The sequence below is a fragment of the Bufo bufo genome, chromosome 2 (assembly GCF_905171765.1).
Source record: "Bufo bufo chromosome 2, aBufBuf1.1, whole genome shotgun sequence".
Taxonomy (NCBI): domain Eukaryota; kingdom Metazoa; phylum Chordata; class Amphibia; order Anura; family Bufonidae; genus Bufo; species Bufo bufo.
Window position 1 is genome coordinate 565,130,196 of NC_053390.1, and position 22,427 is coordinate 565,152,622.

The window sequence follows — 22,427 nt, forward strand, 5'->3', positions numbered from 1 at the left end:
AGTCGGGTAACGCCTTCTGAGTTAGTCTTCTTGTGACCGCTATCTACTAATAGGTGGAAATTTAGAATTGGTCAAGTACAAGTGCTGCAGTCCAGAGCTGGTAATGTGAACTAAAGACAGTCATGCCCTGAACTGCTAATATCCTCCCTTACCGGAAGCCACACAGTGACAAATTGGGTGTTTTGCTGTAAGGATTAACCCTGAATGCAAATATATTTTCAAGCCTTGGTAATGTATAGCATAATTTCAGTGATCATAAAGTGCCATTATTGTTTTTTAAGGTTCCTCTCGGAAAAGGAAGCTGGAAGACAGTCCTAAAAGAAAGTCTCCAGAGGAAGAAGGGAATGAGAGACAAGTTGCGAAGAAGAAAAAATCTGATTCAGTAAGTGGCGGCAAGTTACATGACATTGTGGGTAGTGATCTGCAACAGATGCCTACAGCCCCAAGTGGCAAGAGTGAACAGATCCGTGGCAAAATCTGCTTTAGTTACCTGATTTGTTGCAGATTTCGCCTTGTATATCGTAAAGGTTGGAGGAAATCTGTAATGTAAACTGACAAGCCTGCCAATTTAAAATCTGCACTCCAGATCATTGTTTGCATAGATATTTTGTGCAGCCTGTGAATGAGATGTCATCCACTTTGCTGCTAGTGTAAATTCTGTGGATTTTCTGCCTGCTTCGTAGGGAAATCCACAGCGTTTCTGACCCTCATGGGAATATACTGTTAACCTAAAAAGGGTTGTATGACCAAAATTGGGCAGAATGCTCCTGTTCTGACGCTTACTGGGTGGCTACTGCTCTTTGCTTCCGGGCACTCTTGAAATGCAGTTTCCGACTGGGCAGCCAGGGACCAGTGTGGAACAGGAGCAGCGAGGGGTGAGGTATTCCTTTTTTTTTCTCTCCCAATTTTGTCATGCCTTTATGATTTATTTTATTTTTTAAAGTATATATAAAAAAAAAAAAAAAATCAGCCAGACAACCCCTTTAACTTTTAGCCTCTGCAAGATAAATCTGTGGAGAGAGCTCAGATTCACCATATGTTTTGCTCAGGTATGTGACGCCAGATTACCTAGGCGATTAGCTAGGGATATCTGGCACACCCCAGAAAGATACATGTATGGGAGGACAGGGCATAAGAAGAGTAATATTAGGGTTATATCTCTCTTTCTCAAGAAGGGCAAAGTAGGTTAAAGAATAGGGATATCTGCAACTGGCAAGAGTCCCCTGCATACCTCTGAACCGCGGTAAGGGGTGTTATACCCCCACTGACTTTGTTTATACTGACTGGAGCTCTCAGAATTCATATTGGTTTGAAGAGGCAATTATTTTGTTTGCTTTAGCTGGCCTTCTGTACGTTCAGTTATAAATAAAAGTTGTTTAAAACTGTGCCATACTGAAGTGAAAAGTGGGTTACGTCAGGACTTGAGAGGTGTAGGGCTGGCAATAGAGATATGTAGCCCAGTTTTAAGGGTACTTAGAACATTTATTATTATTATTATTATTATTATTATTACACCTCCTTTGCCTTTTTTACAATTTTTATTATTATTTTTTTTTTTAAGTCAGTCAACCCTTTTAAAATTTCTATCGATAATGCAAATCTTAGGCCACCTGTACATTAGTGCAGGTGAACGCACATAAGATCCGCACACATTTTGTGCGGGTTTATGTGTGTTTCTGCACCAGATTAGATGCAGATTTGCAGCAGACCTCACCCTACCATTGAAAAGGGTGAAATACGCAGCTAAAACCGCAAACCTAATTGACAAGCTGCGGACTTAGAAATCCGCGCAGCGGATTTCCATAAATCCGCAAAGTGTACATGAGATCTGTGTAATCTCATACAATTTGCTGGTACTGTACTACACTGTGGTTTTTCTGCACAGGAATTCAAGCGGAGAAACTGTTCGTATTCCCCAACATGTGCAGGTGGCCTTAAGAAGCTTAAAAAATGGCAACTTGATAAAACCTTGACAGCAGCCATTCTGTCACCCATAAAAGAGCCTTTACTCTCTCTTGCATCTTGCACGCTCCAGTGCCCTCAGCAGAAATAAGTTGGTCTTAAACATGCAGCTAAGTAATTGTGGACACTCGCATGTAGTTCATCTTCCTGGGCCAACCATAATCTGCTGAGATCACTCGGGAGAAATAGGATGGAAATGTATTGTATACTGTGATTTTCCAGCTGGGGGTCCAGTAAAAAAATGTATGTGTTAAACATAGCCTTACAAATCATTTGATATTCTGATACATACATAACTTACTGCAGTTTACTTTACACTATAGACTATTGAATAGTGTTGTGAGATTAGTGTGATACAATAATGCAGGCAATATTATTGCGTTAATGCTATCATGTGTATTATAGAAGCACTCTTGTAATATCCTACATGATCTGGGTTAGGAATTTGATTTCATTGTAGCCATTTGTTTCCACACTGGATAGTTTTTCAGTTCCTGTAATCCGTGCCATCCACCATGATGTATGACTGAGGTTACTGTGGCGTTCAGCAGCGTTCACTACCTGTGGCCATATAAATGACTTATTTTCCTTTTTTACTGGCAGTTTGCTATAGATGACAGTTCTGGTTCTGATGATGAACTTGAAAAACAAGAAGCCAGCGTAAGAAAGCTGCAGAAACATTTTCCTGATTTGGATAAGGAGGTGAGCAAGTTGTACAGGTGTGCTTGTGTATATGTATTTTTCAATTCTGTCATCCTAAAGAAGGTACAATAGAAATACATTATATAAGTAAAAGAATCTTGATGCCGTGCTCTGTCAGTTTTAGCTGCAATGTGAATAAGCCCCCCTCACACCCTCCGTACGGACTAAGCTGTGGGTTGTCACAAATTTGAGTTACCTTTTACTCTAGATGTTTTTCTCCCAAGTCCTAGGTCCTTTTGGGATGTGTTTGGAGCTTTATTGTAGGCACAGGTCAGGCCAGAGTGTCTTGAACCTGGAGACGTGCCCCCGCCAACAGCGCGGCTCCTTTAGTTCAATCTTGTGGTTCACGCTCGTACAGAGCTGGAGTGACGTCACTACTGTGACTACGGGTAGTCACAGATACCACTAAGCCTTAACGCGTTTCGGATAGATTTTACCCGTAGTCACAGTAGTGACGTCACTCCTGCTCTGTACGAGCTTGAACCACGAGATTAAGCTAAAAGAGCCGCGCTGCCGGCCGGGGCGCGTCTCCAGGTTCAAGACACTCTGACCTGACCTGTGCCCTCAAAAAAGCTCCAAACATCCCAAAAGGACCTAGAACTTGGGAGAAAAACATCTAGACTAAAGGTAACTCAGATTTGTGACATCCCACAGCTTAGTCCGTACGGAGGGTGTGAGGGGGGCTTATTCACATTGCAGCTAAAACTGACAGAGCACGGCATCAAGATTCTTTTACTTATTGTTTATTTTATGTGGCAGGCATCTTGCGGTCCTGCTACGATACTGCAGCTTTACAGCAAGGAGGTTGAAGAGCGCTAAAATAAACACACAACTCTTAGATATACATTCTAAATAGCATTGCATTTTTTTTTAGCTATTTCTTTCATTCTGAACACTGTCTGTGCAAGGAACTGTAGTATTGTCTTAAAGGGGATATCCTACCATTATTGTAAAAAATGAAAATCAGACATATAGTACATGAACCAGCCCTGTACATCACATGGATCCAGAGATCTCCCTAGTCATTGCTCTGCTAGATTTATTTCAAGCTGACAGCTGAAGAGGAGTGTCTTTACTGCTGCAGCTCAGGGGGGGTGTTCGTGCTCTCCCTATCACAGCTCAGGAGGCGGTTGAAGGATAAAACTGAGCATGTGCGGCCTTCTCGGTGAGCAGGACAAAGAAATAAGAAAATTAACAAACAGGTGGCGCTATACAGATACATTTTATTGAATAACTCAGTGGTTATGCTAAATTTTTAATTACCCAGTATTCATATCCAGGAGCTGGTTTGAAAACTGTAGGGACAACCCCCTTTAAGGCTCATTTTACATGGGCCAATGCATAGGCATTGAGTGCAGACGATAGCTACGTTTAGGCCCCTTTCACACGGGCGAGTTTTCCGTGCGGGTGCAATGCGTGAGGTAAACGCATTGCACCCGCACTGAATTGGTACCCATTCATTTCTATGGGGCTGTGCACACGAGCGGTGATTTTCACGCATCACTTGTGCTTTGCGTGGAAATCGCAGCATGCTCCTCTTTGTGCGTTTTTCACGTAACGCAGGCCCCATAGAAATGAATGGGGTTGCGTGAAAATCGCAAGCATCCGCAAGCAAGTGCGGATGCGGTGCGATTTTCACGCACGGTTGCTAGGTGACTATCGGCATGGGGACTCGATCATTATTATTTTCCCTTATAACATGGTTATAAGGGAAAATAATAGCATTCTGAATACAGAATGCATAGTAAAATAGCGCTGGAGGGGTTAAAAAAAAAAATTATAATAATTAAACTCGCCTTAATCCACTTGCTCGCGCAGCCCGGCATCTCTTCTGTCTTCCTCTTTGCTGTGTGCAGGAAAAGGACCTGTGGTGACATCACTCCGGTCATCATATGATCCATCACCATGGTAAAAGATCATGTGATGACCGGAGTGACGTCACCACAGGTCCTTTTCCTGCACACAGCAAAGAAGACGACAGAAGAGAAGCCGGGCTGCGTGATCAAGTGGATTAAGGTGAGTTTAATTATTATTTTATTTTTTTTAACCTCTCCAGCCCTATTGTACTATGCATTCTGTATTAAGAATGTATTATTTTTCCTTATAACATGGTTATAAGGGAAAATAATCGCAATCTACAGAACACCGATCCCAAGCCCGAACTTCTGTTTTGCACTCGCGCGGAAAAATCGTGCATGTTCTCGCAACGCACCCGCACCTTTTCCTGCAACGCCCGTGTGAAAGAGGCCTTACAGTATTCTTCTCCTCTGTATTGGGACAAGTGATCGCTAGTACTATTGTCCCGCACTCATAAGATCATATGAGTGCGGGAAAATAACCCCGCGGGTTGCCCGACGTGCACAGCATCATTGTAATCTAAGATTCTGTGTGCTCCTGTACGCACGATCAATGCCTCTTCGGGAAATATGGCCCGCTCATGGACTTTATATCTCGGAGGGCATACGGTCGTGTGCAAGAGGCCAAAGCAGTTACAAATTGGTGCGAGAGGAGAGAGGGCCCTACCTGTGAGGGCTTACAATCTGCACTTTAGATATTACAGTTTTATCAAGAATAGGCTTTTGTACAAATGCTGATAATTACATAATCTTTGGCCCCTTGTAAAGACCCTTTTAGTCAAATGAGTGGGGTTGCGCTGCAGAAAACACCTTTGAGAAAAACACCTTTATTGGTTGTCTAGTAGCTCTATTTTACAGTACAATCTGGTACTAAATGTCTTGTGCCAGGGTGAGCACTAGGGATTGACCGATTATCGGTTTTACCGATATTATCGCCCGATATTCAGGATTTTGACCGTTATCGGTATCTGCATCTATTTTGACGATATTCCGATAAAGTATGGGGAACACAGATCGCGCTGCTGTCAGCGCTCTCCGTGTTCCCTCAGCAGCACAGGGGAGAAGGAAGCAGTGTCTCCCTCCCGCTGTGCTGCTGCTGCCGCCAATGAGAGGAGAGAAGACAAGAGGAGGGGAGGGGCTGTGGCAGCTGCACCACCAATGAAGAGAAATCTCTCATTAATTCATATACAGGAGGCGGGAGCTGGCTGCAGAATCACATAGCCGGCTCCCGACCTCTATGAGCGGTAGCTGCGATCCGCGGTAGTTAACCCCTCAGGTGCCGTGGATCGCAGATACCGCTCATAGAGGTCAGGAGCCGGCTATGTGATTCTGCAGCCAGCTCCAGCCTCCTGTATATGAAATGAGAGATTTATCTTCATTGGTGGCGCAGTGTCCCCCGACCCCCACCCCAGTATTAAAAACATTGGTGGCGCAGTGCGCCCCTTCCCCCCCCCCCCAGTTTTAATCATTGGTGGCAGTGGCCACAGGATCCCCTCTCCCCTCCTCCTCCGATCGGAGCCCCAGCAATGTAAGCCTGGGGCTCCGATCAGTTACCATGGCAGCCAGGACGCTATTGAAGCCCTGGCTGCCATGGTAAGCTCCATGCTGCTGTGTGCACAAAGCACAGGGCAGCAGGGACAGTGTGAGATCCTATTCACCCTGATAGAGATCTATCAGGGTGAATAGGACAAGGGTTCTAGTCCCTAAGGGGACTAAAAGTTAGTAAAAAAAAAAACAAAACACCAAAATATTAAGTATAAATGAAAAAGAAAGATTTACAAAAAAAAACTACTACACATTAACAATAAAAATATTCATTTTCAGCAGATTTGTGTAGGATTTTTTTTTTTTCCAAAAATGAAATTTCACAGAGTATCGGTATAAATTATCGGCTATCGGCCTGAAAGTTCACAAAGTATCGGTATCTGCCCTAAAAAAATCAATATCGGTCGATCCCTAATGAGCACCTCCGGTGAGGGTGGCTCCATTTTATTTTCTGGTACACCGTGTGCTATAAAAGACCCTAAAGAAGCTCCTGTCATCATCCTGTCCTCATCATAATAAGCGATAACAGCTTCCAGCATGTAATTCTGACTTTGTAGATAGAACAACGTCCAGCTCTCAAGTGGTAAAGGTGCTCTGACCTGCTCTGCACGGATCTGGGCTGTGTTCACACCCATCGTAGCTGCAGCAAAAAAGTCCAAATGGATCCAGCGAGTAAAATCAATGATTCTTTCTTTCTTAATTTTTTTTTTTTATGTACAAACCAGTAATCCTCCTGCATAACATTAACGCGTTTCAACCATAAGACAGGTCTTCTTCATGGATACATAGCATGGATTTTGCTGCATGTAAGTTTTTGTGGTCCTCATCCGAGCCGCATTTTGGCATTTTGAGGCATTTCTACAATGAGCCGCCCGTTCCGTTCCGCAAATTGCGGAAGGCACACGGGCGGCTTCCGGTTTTTGCGAATCCACGGTTTGCGGACCGCAAAAAACGGCACTGTCGTTTGCATGAGGCCTAATTCTGACTGTCAGATGTAAAGACTTGCTTCATCTTTCTTAGTCATCTGCTTATTTTTCTTAAATCTTCCTTTTTTGTTATCCTGGGGTGCCATTTTGAGGCTTTGGAACCAATTACTAGTTTTCTGTACAGTTATGTACTCTAGTTACAGTGATTTCAACCTACAGTGCGAGTCCCGGTGCCAACTAAAGGGGTATTCTAGTGATAACATTTTATACAGGATATGTAGTACCACATTGTACTGTAAAGAGGGGCTACTAGGCAACCAATAAAGATATTTTACCAGAGGAAAGGCCATCTTGTGATGATGTGCTTGGATCTGAAGCACCTTTTGTACGATGTAACTATTGTAACTGGAGTCCATAAGTCTGTGGAGGACTAGTAATTGGTTCCAAAGCCCAAAAATGTTAGATTTAAGAAAAATAAGCAGATAAATAAGTCAGATGAAGCAAGTGACCTGACAGACCAATGTATTTCATTCTTTTTACTGGGCGTTCCTCCTCATTGATGGGCAGCTATAGTTGTATACACATTCATTCAAAAGTATATAGAAATTTGCTCAGCATGTTCTGCTCTGTAACATGCAAGCAGCAGATAGAGCGCCATTTTCAGTGTAGAAGTATGCGTTAAAAACTTATGGTATATCCTGATGTCTGAGACCTGCAACTGTCCGGAGAATACCCCTTCCTCTTCTTATCTTGTGAGGCAGCCATTTGAAGATGGCCATGCATGTGCACAGCTTTCTCCATTCACTTCTATGGAGTCACAGAAAGAGCCAAGTAAGTGGGCTCTGCTGGTTAGGTGACTCCTATAGAAGTATAGGATGTATTTATAAAGCAAACAGTGCAAAGTCTGTACATAGGCGTCAAATCAAATGATTTCATATTGGGGAAAGGTTGTGTCCCCGGAAATTTTCACACATTTTTTTTTGTGTTGATTTGGCTTTCAAAACCCTATTCATTGTATCTGTGCTGTAAATTGTCTAATCCACAAAACGTAGTTACAAAAAAAAAGCATTTGTCATCCTCAGCTTTCACCATAACATGAACATTTCTTTTCTTTTTTATAAATGTGTCTGTTAATGAGAATTGTTTCCAGACCTGTAACTAATTGGAGAAGTACTTTCTTTGATTATGTAATGTTTGCTTTTGTGCAGGAGCTTAGAGAGGTACTCCAGGAGCACGACTGGTCCTTTCATGAAGCACTTGAGGCTCTAAAGCTGTTTGCAGAAGATGAACAAGGTAGCCAAAATCATGTAACCGTAAAGCTAAAGCATGTAGTGATCAGACTTTTTGCTGACCATTGAGGGGTTTTGAAACCATTTTCTTTACAGCAGGACATCTTTGCTTTAACAATATGTGCTCCATATAAGGGAAGTCAATAAACAAGAGCTCCCAGAAAGATAGACGTGAGCTACCGGGGAGCTTCCCATATTGACATGCTGGTCTAGAATGAGAGTGCTTCACAAATCCTGCTAACCACACAAGCCAGACCACAACATTACATCTCATGTTCTTTTGTACTCCCATAGAAATGAATGGAGCAGCCATGCGCATGTGCCACCGGCCGCCTCAATCATTTCAGGAGAGCAGCAGGGTGTACGGGACCCCCACTTCTCGTGATCGGTGGGGGGCTCAGTGGTAGGACCCCTACCAATCTGATAATTATCCCTATATGAAAATACCCCTTTAATGTGATAAATGTAATCTAGTGTGGGTTTTACCCACTTAATGTGAAGAATCCTTTCAGGTGTGACAGTAAAAAGCAGGTGGTGTCTGCAGGGCACTTTTATACCTTGTTGCTTTGAAGGGTATTATTAGATGTTGTCAATGGGGTTATTTAATTTGGAGAATCCCTTTGCAAAATTCCTTGTTAGACAGATTAGAGGTAATATAGGGGGATCCTCCATTAGTAATACCAGGGCCACTGATTTGGTGCAGATTTTCACTCAACCATTTGCATTGGTGCATTTTATGGGATCCTCACTTGCTGGACAATTCCCTTACTGCAGGTTGAGAAACAACGCCCTATGCGTACCCCAGGGGGTATGTGCCGCAGGGTGTATTGGTATGCAGCGCGGTCCTAGCATTCAGCAATGTTTAATTGCTGGTTGTTTAGGCCTTTCCAAATTCATCTGTATCTCCATCTTCAGGACTGCAATACAGGTGAATACTGGAGCTGGTTTCCTTCCATTCACACTCGTAGGCCACAGGCACTCGGCCTGAAGTCTGTCGGGGACTGTGCAGGGGGTGCAATGATGTCATAATCATCTCAACCCCCTGATCCGGCTTCCAAGCAGCTCAGGATGAATTTTGAAGTAACTGCTGACAGGCTTACAACAGAATGTATGACAGCGGCGTAAGAATATCCTTATTTTGTTAACCTTTATCACTGCTTCCTTGGGGGTATTCTGTACTTGTTTACTGCTTGTCACTAGGGGGTACTTGGTGTGAAAAGTCAAGAAACACTGCCTTAGGCCTCATGCACACGGCCGTTGTGCAGGCGTTCCGTGCATTGGGGACCGCAATTGCGGTCCCCAATGCACGGGCAACATCCGTGCAGCTGGCTGGACCCGTTCAACTTGAATGGTTCCATGGTATGTCCACACATGTCATATTTTTTTGTGGTGCGGAACCACGGAATGAAACACCACGTAGTGCTTCCGGTGCTCTGTTCTGCGTCTCCGGAATTGCTGACCCATTCAAGTGAATAGGTCCGCATCCATGATGTGGGGTGCACACGGCCGGCGGCCGTGTATTGCCGACCCGCCGTTTGCGGGCCGCAATACAGCCACGGCCATTTGCATGAGGCCTTAGGGTACCGCCACACTGAGAGCGAATGCTGCAGTTGTGACTCTGTGGCAAAGTACCATTTGGCCGTACAAGCTGCAGTGTGATCAAATTAACTAATTAGAACTGTATTGTTTTTCAGTCTTAATTTTTAATGGCCACACAGTTTTGTGGGTACCATCTGCCTACTGGTAATTTGGGCAGGTAAGGGTGGGTTCACATCACGTTTTATGCCTCTGTTTGACGTATGTGTTAGCAAAAAAAGGATGAAAACCGCTGCACTCCACATTCTTGTATGCTGCAGAGTTCGGTGGAAGTCTATGGTGAACAGATGCCACTGTATGGCATCAGTCTGAGCCATCCGTTTAAGGTATACATTTTCTATATACCTTTTAAAAGGATGGGAAAAATGTGATGTTAACTCAGCCTTGTTTTAAATCAGTTTTAATAGATAGAACATACAAAATATCAAATTTTTAGACCCTGTTCATATCACGTTACATCTTATGTTTGCCATGTACCAGTGTATGTCAACCAAATCCATAGTACTCAATTCACACAACGGATGTGAAAACAGTCAGTCCTTTGTCAGACTGGTACATGGCAATATATGTAGCAAAAAGCATAGTTGACTACACTTTTTTTGCGCAGACACCTATATAATTCTTAGTATCTCTTTACCATGGCGACAATAACATACACACATACTATTTTCTTTTAATGTCTTTATTGATGATTACAGACGCAATTGCCCAAAACTATTAAAATCAATGATAAAGCATAATGGCGGAACCAATTATAAAATGCTATATATGATATATAACACAGATCTTTATATACTGTATATAATTACCGTAAATAATAAAGTGCAAGTGCTATATACAACACAATCATATTTTAATAATAGTACAATATTATATACAAAATGCAGTGTTAAAACTAATGTTGAATAGATAGACAGATTTTTAAAAGGCACCGGCCTTCTCTCGGCTTACCAAGCACAGCTCCGTACTTTGTATAGTGGCTGTGTTTGGTCTTGCAGCTCAGTCCCATTCACTTCAATGGTCCTGACCTGCACTTAGGCCATGTGTTTGAACGTGTCGTCACTGGCCTAGGAAAAGTTGTGAGAAGGCCGCTGCACTCACAGGAGTGCTGGTGCCTTCTCAAACAGCTGATCGGCGGGGGTCCCGACTGTCGGACCCCCACCGAACAGACACTGATGACCTACCCTGAGAATAGGTGATCAGTAATGAAATCTCGGAAAACCCCTTTAGGGTCCATTCACACGTCCGCAAAATGGGTCTGCATCTGTTACGCAATTTTGTGGAACAGGTGCGGACCCATTCATTTTCAGCGGGGCCAGAATGTGCTGTCCGCATTTGCGGATCCGCACTTCCGTTACGCAACAAAAAGAACATGTCCTATTCTTGTCCGCAATTGCGGACAAGAAAAGGCATTTTTTATGAGAGTGCCGGCTATGTACGGTCCGCAAAATGCGGAACGCACGTTGCCGGTGTCTGTGTTTTGCGGATTCGCAATTTGCGAATCCGTAAAACACATACAGACGTGTGGATGGAACCTTAATGTCAACTACATATATAAAATTCAAGTTCCATATATGCATTAAAGGGGTCCTCTGGGAATTAAGAAAATGAAAATACTTAAATATTACTTTATTATAAATATATTCTCAAATACCTTTTCATTATTTATAATGGCTCGTTTTGTCTGGGGAGCAATCAGGGGAAACAAAATGGCCGCTGTCCCATTAGTTCACACACAACCTGTCCTGATCACACATGAGGACAAGTTACTTTACAACACTGAGGTAAAGAGCTGCCTCCTCCTCCTCTCTACTTGTCAGGGATTATGATTCTGAATACAGATGATAAGAACTTTAGCTGAATCTCTGGGGAATTTAGTTCATGAGGAGACATGAAGTACAGAGAGGATGGACAGGACAGGCTGTGGTAATGTGGGGCTGTGGTAATGGAGACTGTAAACAAGTGCTGCTGCTCATCAGGCACACCTCACCCTCCTCTCATGTCTCCTCATCTTCTCCATTCCCTCAGAGATTCACCTGTATTCAGGATCATGATTCCTGACAAGCGGAGCAGAGAGGAGGATGAGGCAGCACTATGCCTCATTGTGGTGAAGTAACTTGTCCTCCTGTGTGATTTAGGACAGGTTTTGTGTGTACTGATAGGACGGCGGCCATTTTATTTTTCCTAATCATTGCTCCCTAGACTAAACAAGCCATTCTAAGTAATGGAAGGTATTTGTGAATATATTTATTATAAAAAAAATATTTAAGTATTCTAATTTTTTTAATTCCTGGAGAACCCCGTTAACGATACCGACCAGACAAAGTCATTGTGTAAGGGTGAGAGCAATATATATGGGTGAACAGTCGTAATTATTTCTTAGTTTACACCAGGGGCCGCATGTGGCCCTTGATATAATTCTGTGTGGCCCCCAACCATCTAGTGACAGACATGTATGTCTATGTCTTGTGGCTGCTTACACACATTTTTCATGTTTTCTTCCATAAGGTAATCCTGGAGGTGTAACCAAACATTTATAGTATATACTGTATGTACAATACACCATAAATATAGTATTTCAGTTGGAAATCCCCTTTTAACTTTTATTTTCCCATGGGATTCCTGCAGTCTGACAATGTGGCCCCAACCAGAAAAGGTTGTGCACCCCTGGTTTACACTGTTTAAAAAAAACAACAAAAAAAAAAACCTCTAGGGGTTGTCTTTGTTGTCTACTTGCACTACACTTCTCGTCCTAGTCAACATCAGCCAGATGGGGTCATGTACGCCACTCCAGCCAATGTCTTCAAGCAGTCACTTATCTTCCTGCGTTCCCTCCAATCCATCATCGCTGCTCCATCCTTTTCCCTATCCTGCAGCCAGTGATGTATTATTGTGGCTGCAGCGGTGACGTCTGTATAAGGGTGAGGCCATTGATTGGGTGCAGGTAGGGATAGAGGACAAAATGGGTGCGCTGGATCGGAGGGAGCACAGGTAGGGAAGTTTAGGTGTTTGTATTAAGTTGCCAGGCTCCTGACACTTGTAGTTGCATTAGCTCCATGCTACCTGCAGAGATGAGGGAACTGCAGCTTGACAATCATACAATGTAGTTTTTCATTTTAGTCTGTGTTTTAAATGTGTTCAAGATTTGACTCTGTATTTTCAAGAAGATCCCCATCTGATACAATGATCTCTGCAGGGGCTGTGCTGGTGGAGACACTAGGACAGCAGATATCTCCAGAGCATGTAAATGGGGTGTGTAAATCCTCAGCATGAAAACAGGGCCTACGATTGTCTTTACACATGCTATCTGTAGTAAATCCCCTGTCACTTCTGTTCACAAGCCTGCATTCTGACCATCATGTGAGTGGGCTCGCCAGGCACTTTGTGCAGTCTTGCCAACTCGCCCATGTAGAATGGCGTAGTGAGAATCGGGTGGAATTTATTAACCTAAATGATACCCCTCATGACCTGTTCTGATAGAAATAGGGATACTTAATCACTGGATGTTGCTGGTGACGACTGTGGTCACGTGTCGACAGATACCATCGGGAGCGGATTGGCGAGGTGAATATTACTACTTTTATTTCTTTAAAATTATTCTGAGACTTTAAAAAGAAATACTCGCCGGACAACAACCCTAAGGCTGGTTCACCACAACGTGATCCAAGTTTTATGGATTAATATCTTAAAATAAAAAATATATTTGTACAGATTGAGATTCCTAGGTGGTTGACTGAAAAGATGATGGCACAATTTCAAGCTTTCGAGGCTACTTAGGCCTCCTCTTCAGGCATCTTTTAAGACCGTATTGAAAGATCTACTTAAGAATGAGGTAGATGAGAAATGATGTAAAGCAGATCAATATGAGTGGAGAAGGAAACAAACAATTATAGCAGTGAATTCTTGCTGGATCCGGCATGGCTCAGCAAAAACGCTTCCGTTCCTGATAATACAACCGTCTGCATCCGTTCTGAACGGATCCGGTTGTATTATCTTTAACATAGCCAAGACGGATCCGTCATGATGATAATACAGAGCCTGAAGCACAATCAGGGTTTTTTACCAGGAATTACAAAAATACATACCCTGATATTTTACGAATATTAATGCTGTAGTTTGATGAGTGCCGATGTGGCTATACCAGAGGGAATTCTGCTTTAAGGGCTATTCCAAATTCTATGTCAAACATTGATCTATGCCTAATGAACCGTTATTAACCTTTCTAATACACTTTCAGTTATCCACCATGTTCAGTGATTGGGATTGTGCTGGTTTAAAGTCCTGGCAGCTTGCTACAGTGTACCAACCAGACTTCTGTTAGGCTCACAGAGGATTGCCTAGACTGCAGCCAACTGTAACAAACCCTCAGCTAGGAAAAATCTTATGTATTAGGGTTTCAGCCTTTGGATTTGGGAGAAAACGTTTTGTTTGCTGATGACGAGAAGAGATCCTGACAATGTTGAGTTACTGAAAGATATATTTTGTTAGCTGCACACACTTTGTATTGGTTGCCAAAATGTTCCTTCTACAATGATATGTTGTTAAATTCCTACAATGATATGTAGTGTGAGCCGGGTAACTTTGTCCAGCTAGACTAAGTAGAACGGCAAGCTTTCAGCCCATAAAGACATCCTAGATTTGGCGTTTTGTATTCTTGGTCGGGTGTACACGGGTATAATACGCCCATTTAAAGGCACCTTAGAACAGCCATACGTCATATTTAGAAGCATATCTATAGGATGATCACTCTTTATTTCTGCACATGTAGAACACCCCTCAATAATAGATTACACAGGTTTTGTTTTTTACCCCTCGGTAATACGGCTCAGTGCAAAATGCAGATTTTATGTAAAAAACTGAATCCGATTCAGCCTTGCGAAAGTAGAACCTTCCTGGAAGTTTTATGCTCATTAATGGTTAAAGATATATGTATCTTTTTTGTATGTTAGTATTCACATGTCCACCAGCAAATCAAAAGTCATTGGTCATTTTCTTATGCAATAAAAATCCTCTCTCCTTCCTTCCATGCTTAATTTTAACCCTTTCCCGGCAAATGGGCATTTGTAAGCAGAAGAGACGGTGGCTTGTGTTCAGGTGGAGACTTCCTTCAGCTGTACAGACCAATGGGACAGGAGTAATCTCCTGCAGTGATTGGCTAAGGTTGGAGCATCCTTAATAGATCCACCCAAAGGAGGGAACAATGTATTAGCTTGTCGTTTTAGGGACAGCCTCATGTGACCGACCGCAATGTACTTGAAGCTGTAGCACCCTCTCATAGCGACTGTCTCGGGGGGCCTTTTGCTACTAGTGTAAAGGCCAAGAGAAATAAATGTACAGTGCAAATATCACTCTATGAATATGAATGTATTGTTTCTTGAGCGCGGTATTAGTCGCAGCATCACAGGAAGGTTTAGACTGCATACGTTGTATTAAAACTGTATTTGTGTTACATGAACAGATGACTTGAGGAATGCTTCCACAAATGAAGTGTCTAATGGCCTAAAGAAAAAATCAAAAGGCAAAAATAACGATAGCAGCGTCCAAAGCGACTTAGAAGAAAGTGAGGATTCAGCTTCGGATGAAGGCAGCGTTCTGGATGAAGACTACAGCAGTGGGGATGAAACAATGGAGGAGAAATACAAAGCTAGAATAGTCAGCTTCTTGCAAGATGCCTCCCTGGATGAGCTCTCTCTCATCCCCCAGTGCTCTCTAAAGAAAGCTCAGAGGATCACTGAGCTCCGGCCCTTCCATTCTTGGGATTCTCTGGTAAGTTTTCAGTGTACAGTATTTTTTTTTATACTCCTTTTATGCTTATAGGCAAGAGGTGTCTACAATCTAAGGAGGCATAAATGGGTGGCCTTTTCCTCAGCAGGCTAACACTAGATTCATCCTTAGCCAATAGCAGATGATATAGTGTCATATGACCTAATTTTGAATAAATTAAGGGGTGATTTTCCTGCAACATCCAAGCTGATTGGCTGGCAAGGCTGTCACTCATTCAGCAGCCTAGAAACTTGGTTCAGAGCTCTGCTGAGCAGACATTAGAGCTTTCCTGGGAGAAGGAGCACTTTGCCAGTCTCTTCTGAGGGATTTTTGCAGAAAAGTCAAGCAGGAGGAAAGAATGTGGCAGCAGGATTTCTCCTTCCACTGTGACTGCTTGAAGAAACAGCTGCAAGGGCAGCTCCATGCCTCCAGATGCCAGCGAGCACCGTGGTCCTTTTTTACTAAAACTGCTTTTTCTTCCCCCCCATTTCTTTTTACTATGGGCTGTATAAGTGAATTTTTCTACATGTTTCCTCCGGCTACACTTTGCTGCCATTTTATGGGACATTGTCAGACTTTATCTTGAACCAGAGAGCACAGGGAAAAAAAAATAAACTTTGTTAAAGGGTGGATTTACCTGCATGTGGTAAGTACTTTGATGTTGTTCAATTTTTTATTTTTTATATATTTTTTTCAAAATCTAAACCTGTGTGTGACTGTGGTGGTTGCTTTTTCTGTGTGTGGACGTTCGCGTATGGCTTAACATGAAGTGTCGGAGGCCTTGTGGTGTACGCCTTGTGCTGTATACGTCGAATTTCTTTAGAAATGAGCACATTGTGGTTTGGAGGCATTATTAGATTATACGGAGAGATCGAGGTGGAAGGAGTTGTCAAGTGGACACGCTTTCCTAGGTATTCTGGGTAACCAGACGGATTTGACTGCTGTCACAGAAGGATTGGAGCATTTTTTTTTCTGCTTTAGAAATAGGGACAGAAAGGGTACACAGAGCTGTAATTGCTGGAGCTGCAGCGCGGGGCCACGAGCTGCTCTCTGCACACACCGTCGTTTAGCCTCCAGCTCTTGGCCGGGCTGACAACATCTGTCTCCTAGACAGCTCCCAGCCCGACTTGTTGGGCTTCGCCTCGGCTAATTCTTCCTTAAAGTATTTGCTAAAGGGCTGCCATTCCCACAGATGTCTGTCTTCTTTTTTTTTTTTCTCTCTCCCCTTTGGCGAAAAGATAATATTGTAAATGCTGTGTTGACCTGCAGTGAATTGAAAGATTTTTTTTTTTTTCTTTTATTTGATTAAACTTGTTTATTAGCATCTACGCCCAAATATTCAGTGGTTGCTGTAACTACATGCCCAAAATCATGTTGGAGAAAGCAGGCTTCCAGCAGATGTGAGGCTGCCAAGGAATGAATGTACTGGGGACTAGTGTGTACCTCTGGAAATACATTTTTACCAAGTTCTTTCTGTATCTATATTGTGTCAGGATAGTAAAGATTACATACGTTGCAGTCCATAAATAAAGCTGAAAAAGGAGGACAAGAGACACTTTGATTTCTTTGTATTTGTCACTGCCATACACAGGGCTCATCCTTCCATAGGGATTCCTAGGTATCCCTCTTGGACGGATGAGGCGTAAGTAGATAAACATTTCCTCCCCCTCAGTCTGCAGTGATTGTGTGGACCCGTAAAATCCTCTATGATATACCTCATTCTATATTTGTGGCCCCCTGTCCATTCAGCCGTACGTTGTGCCAGGTGTGCAAGATTTTCTGGGATATCGTGCAACCAGGCAATATGGTGATGCCTTCAAATCCATGCACTTATCCCATTGTCATCTAGGAGCTCGGCGCAGCTTTTACGGATATCGCCAGGTGTCCCACATAATGCATTAGGTGCTAGGACGTCATCCATCTCATTACCTGCACTGTCGGGTCATGTATCAATGCTTAAGCTCATGGATAAAGTATCACTGGGCTTATTTTTACATGAGGTTTAGACTAATGCTTCTTGTCATCTTTTGGAAAGTTATCTAGTTTTCATACATGGCTCTTTTTTTCCATCCATGTGGTTTCTAGTATAGATATCTGTTAATACATGTACATGTTTTCTTTTTCTTTGAAATATATACATATATGGGAGGAAACCCACACAAACACAGGGAGAACATGCAGATCTTGTCCTGGGTAGGGTTTGAACCTGGGACCCCAGCGCTGCAAGGCACCAGTGCTAACCGTTACATAGTGGTGGAGATTTATCAAAACTGGTGCAAAAGAAAACTAGCGTAGTTGCCCATAGCAACCAGTCGGATTGAAAATTTCATTTTCCAAAGGAGCCCTGAAAAATGAAAGGTGGAATCCAATTGGTTGCTTTGGGCAGCTAAGACAGTTTTCCTTGGCACCAGTTTTGATAGATGTCTCCCAGTATGTCTCTTATGTGATCCTGTTACACCCTGTCCGCCTGTACACCATCTTCAGCACTATGATGTTATCCTGGCTTTACCCTTTTATTCTGCGTTTATTAGTCAAGGTGATTTTTCTGTTCCAGGATCCACGGTTTTGGACTAGGAGCTCCCTTTATAACTCAACATTTTAGGCCCTCTAAACAAAGCCATTTACTTCTCCTAAGAGATGTGTTCATGGAGACAATGATGTTTCCTGTCATTGTTTTAAAAATGTATCGGGAGAGGGGAAACCTACCTCATTGCTGACCTCTAGGTATGTATATTGTAGGACAGGTCCTCAGTATTTGACTCCCAGCACTCTCGCCGATCGGCTGTTTTGGTGCTGGAACCAGGCAATGGAACTACAGCTCCATACACTCACTCGAATGGGAGCAGTGCTGCTATAATCGGGCCCCTCAATACACAGAGCTGTGTAATTCTGGTGCCAAAATAGCTGATCAGCGGGGGTACCGGTAGTCAAACTCCCGCTAGTCTGATATAGGTAGAGGTCATCAGTAAGTTAGTCCTGTACCTCGTAGTATACACCTTATGTCTGTGCATATTAGACATGGCTTACAGTGTCTAGGCATTGTTTGTTTCATGAAAGAGATCATTTTCTATCCAAGTTAAAGGGTCACTGTGCTTTCCAAAAACTTTTTATGTCATAGCGACATATCAAAGGTTTTGATCAGCGGGGGTCTGAGTGCTGTGGCCCCAGGAGTTGAGCTGTTTAGAAGCCTAGGAGCCCATCTCAGTTCCCTCTCTTGCAGCAAGGAGAGAGAGCACTATGTGAGCGATCGGTGGAGGTCTCAACACTCAGACCTCCGCTGTTCAAGACCTTTGATTTGGCGCGGTCATGTTAAGATTTTGGAAAGCTCAATGACCCTTTAAATTGGTTTTGATTTCTGCAAGTCATTACAGTTAAGAATGTTTGCCATCTGCTTATCTGTGAATAACATACGTTTGCAAGTTTAGAACATGCCCAAAATAATTATTCTTGAGGAGAAACTAAACGTCCAGTTTTTTTTTTTTAGTTTTTTTTCTCCCTCCTTTCTTTCTTTCTTTCTTTCTTTCTTTCTTTCTTTCTTTCTTTCTTTCTTTCTTTCTTTCTTTCTTTCTTTCTTTCTTTCTTTCTTTCTTTCTTTCTTTCTTTCTTGTTCTGAGACTTTGTATTTAGCTTTTAAAGGGAGGCTGCCAGTTCCCTTCACCCTGTTTCACACTAACGTTGTGAGATCCGGCAGGCTTGGCAGATCTCTCTGGATCTGGCATTACCAGAAGCCACTGTGTTCCCATCTGGCCCCATTAAACTATACAGTAATGGGGAGCTGTGGGGATCCGACCGCAACCCAGCAAACATGCCGAGAATTGACCGGCCGAAAACTGCTGCGCATGAGCCCAATTCAAGTTCTATCTGCATACCTTTTTTGTTTCCGGACATAGTCTAATTGCTGAGAAAATTGATGCAATATAATACATTTGCATGTGCCCAGCGGGCAGTCCTGAGCCTAGCAAGTGCTTAGGCATTCCTCACTACACCCTGGCCTGTGCCACCCCCGTGGTCTTTTTATAGAAGGTTAGGAGACACTCCAATTGGGTACCTTGGGTAGTCGGAGACGGTTCCCAGGCCAAGTAGCAAGGGTTAAAATAAAACTCCTGGACTCCACCGAATTGCTTCAAGTTTTAGGTTTATTAGACAAGCGGATATCCAGTTTAAGGTTACTGAACGTTTTCGGCTAGTTGCCTTCTTCTGAGAACTGGATGAGCCGCACAGGGTAGAGAAGAGAAAATGGGCTGGAGCCCTGAGGAAGAAGTAGTTGCGAAGGGTTAATCGCCCCAAACAGCGCTTTGTAGGTGGGCTAGATAGATGCAGTTGGGCTAATGCCCTAAGGCACCATTTCCTTGCATGCGAAATCTCTGCAAGACAGCCCGCACTCGTGTGCAGGTAGCCTTAGGCCTCTTGCACACGAACGCTATGTGCCTGTGGCCGTATTGTGACCTGCATACCTCGGGTCCGCAATACACAGGCACAGACCTGTGTGCACTCCACATCACGGATGCAGACCTATTCACTTGAATGGGTCCGCAATCGCGGCGATGCGAAACTTAACCACTGATCGAAAGCACTACAGAGTGCTTCCATGGTGTTTCTGTCCGTGCCTCCGCACCGCAAAAAATTAGAACTTGTTCTGTTTTTTTTTGCGGTGTGGACAGATCACAGACCCATTCAAGTTGAATGGGTCTCGATCTGTCCCGGCCGCTGCACGGACGGATGCACAACGTTCGTGTGCAAGAGGCCTTAGTGTGTTGGCGCATGTTCGAGTTTTTTGGATGCATAAAGTATTAATGACAGGTTCTCTTTTATTTTTTTTATTCACTCGTAGTTTTGGCTTTAATTTTTACTATTTCGTTTGTCATTTAGGCTGACATGTTAGCCCCAGTTCTAGAGGTTGTAAAGGGCAGTGCAACATCACTTCAGAGCTGTTCTGGGTTTGGCTAAGACCCAGCATTTCATGCAGGCACCCGACCCCTGGCGAACACGTAATTGTCCGGATTGGAGCAGGAAGCCCCCGATCTCTCTTCACAGCACTCATTGAGCGATGGGGAAGGCAGGGATGGTAAAGAAATGCCCCCTGCCTTCTCTATGAGGATCTCTCCTATACCTGACCACATAACTCTGCAGTGATGTTCAGATACGTCCTTGCAGAATTAAGGGCCGACCATTGGATGTATATAGTCAGCAGATGGTCGGCAAGTAGTTAAAACCAGTAAAACATTATAAAAGCTATATAAATTTGGTACCTCTGTATTTGTACTGAACCGCAGAATAAGGTTATGTTGTTCTTAGTGCAGGATGTCATAGGTGATCAAAAAGTTATATGTACCCCCAAATAGTGCCCTGCAAGAAACCAGCCTTCAGGAAAAATGTTATGGGTGTCAGAATATGGCAATGCAAGGAGATTATATATTTTTTTAATATAAGACATAATAAAAGCTATATAGATTTAGTCTTATGCACAGTGAATGCAATAAAAAAAATAAATAAATCTGTTTTTCAGTACAAGATATGATAAAATTAAAGGGGTTGGCCACTTTCTAGCTACTTGCATCCAGTGTGTAAGATGACTGTATGGCACTTACTAATATAGCTTTTGTTTCATAAGCAATGTCCCCTTGCTGGGCAAATCTTCTGTGCTGTCCACACAGATGTCCTGTCCGTAAGATGGCTGCTGAAAGAGTCATGTGACCAGGCAGATCTCCTCCATGTGATGTCTCCATTTAAATGCGCTGCACCTGCACTAATCTCCCAAAAGTGCACGGGCAGTGTATTTAAATGGAGGAGACATTGCATGGGGATATTTTTTGATACCCTCCATCAGCAGCCTTTTTGTGGACAGCACAAAAGACTTGGCCAAGAAGGGGCCACACCTCAAGAAATATAGAAAATGGCGCACAATATCAACAAAGGCTGTATTAGTAAGTGTCATATAGTCCTCTTACAAACACATTGGTCAACGCTAACCAGAAAGCGGCCAACCCCTTTAATAGTGCCTTTAAAAAAATAGTAACAAGGGGGTTTGAATACCAACCCAGTAGGGTTAAAATCTGACCTTGGAGACAGCATGCAAGTGGTGGCAGTGTGCACAATTTCCCATCCTGTAGTGAAAGCATCATAGAAAACAACCTAAAAATACAGATTTATTGTGATTTGTTTATTTCTGTGCTTGCGTCCGTAACCGATATAGTGCATCTGTAGCATACCTGCTCTTCCTCACACCCGTCCCTATAGAGTGATACAGTAACTATTTGCAGTGTTCGGACCATGCTTGTTTTGTGCTTCGCTATCTGTAATCGCATTTTTCGGTCTTGTACAAATCTTCTACTACCTAGGAATAACAGAAACAACCTGAAGCTTATTCTCTGAACATTCGGATTTATGTTAAATCCTTAAGCCGCATGACTTTTCTACCTGCCTCCACTACTGAATATCTGAGGAATAAACATGAAAATTCCAGCTTCCAACTAAAAACTCCAAACCTGTTCTCCATCTGCATGTCTTACATAGACGGCAACGTCCTCAAGTATCCTGTCAGTCTCGTCATGTTCATCTATGGCACCAGCTATGCCCATACTTCTGCCTTATGTGATCTCTCAGCTATGTCTAAAGGGCAGGTGGAAGATCTCTGAGCATTTGTCAATAGATGAGGCTGTAAGATAGATGTTCGCCTTCCGATATGTGCAGTGCCGAAGTCTGTCTTGAATATCATACCCAGGGCAACCATTAGGATTTTTTTAGGCTCTATATTTTGGGATGGTCAGGGCTATGTCCCACATATCTCT

The 22,427-nt window shown here is 43.1% G+C and overlaps 1 protein-coding gene across 2 annotated transcripts in view; it reads left to right on the top strand.

The window, feature by feature from the left end:
- The window catches only part of SMARCAD1 (SWI/SNF-related, matrix-associated actin-dependent regulator of chromatin, subfamily a, containing DEAD/H box 1), a 100,839-nt gene that overhangs the window by 42,211 nt on the left and 36,201 nt on the right, over positions 1–22,427 (top strand). For both annotated transcript variants that reach the window (XM_040418162.1, XM_040418163.1), the window contains exons 6-9: positions 282–382; positions 2,566–2,664; positions 8,200–8,284; positions 15,335–15,642. In XM_040418162.1, coding sequence (XP_040274096.1) covers positions 282–382; positions 2,566–2,664; positions 8,200–8,284; positions 15,335–15,642 — 593 coding nt within the window. The remainder of the gene's footprint in view (positions 1–281; positions 383–2,565; positions 2,665–8,199; positions 8,285–15,334; positions 15,643–22,427) is intronic.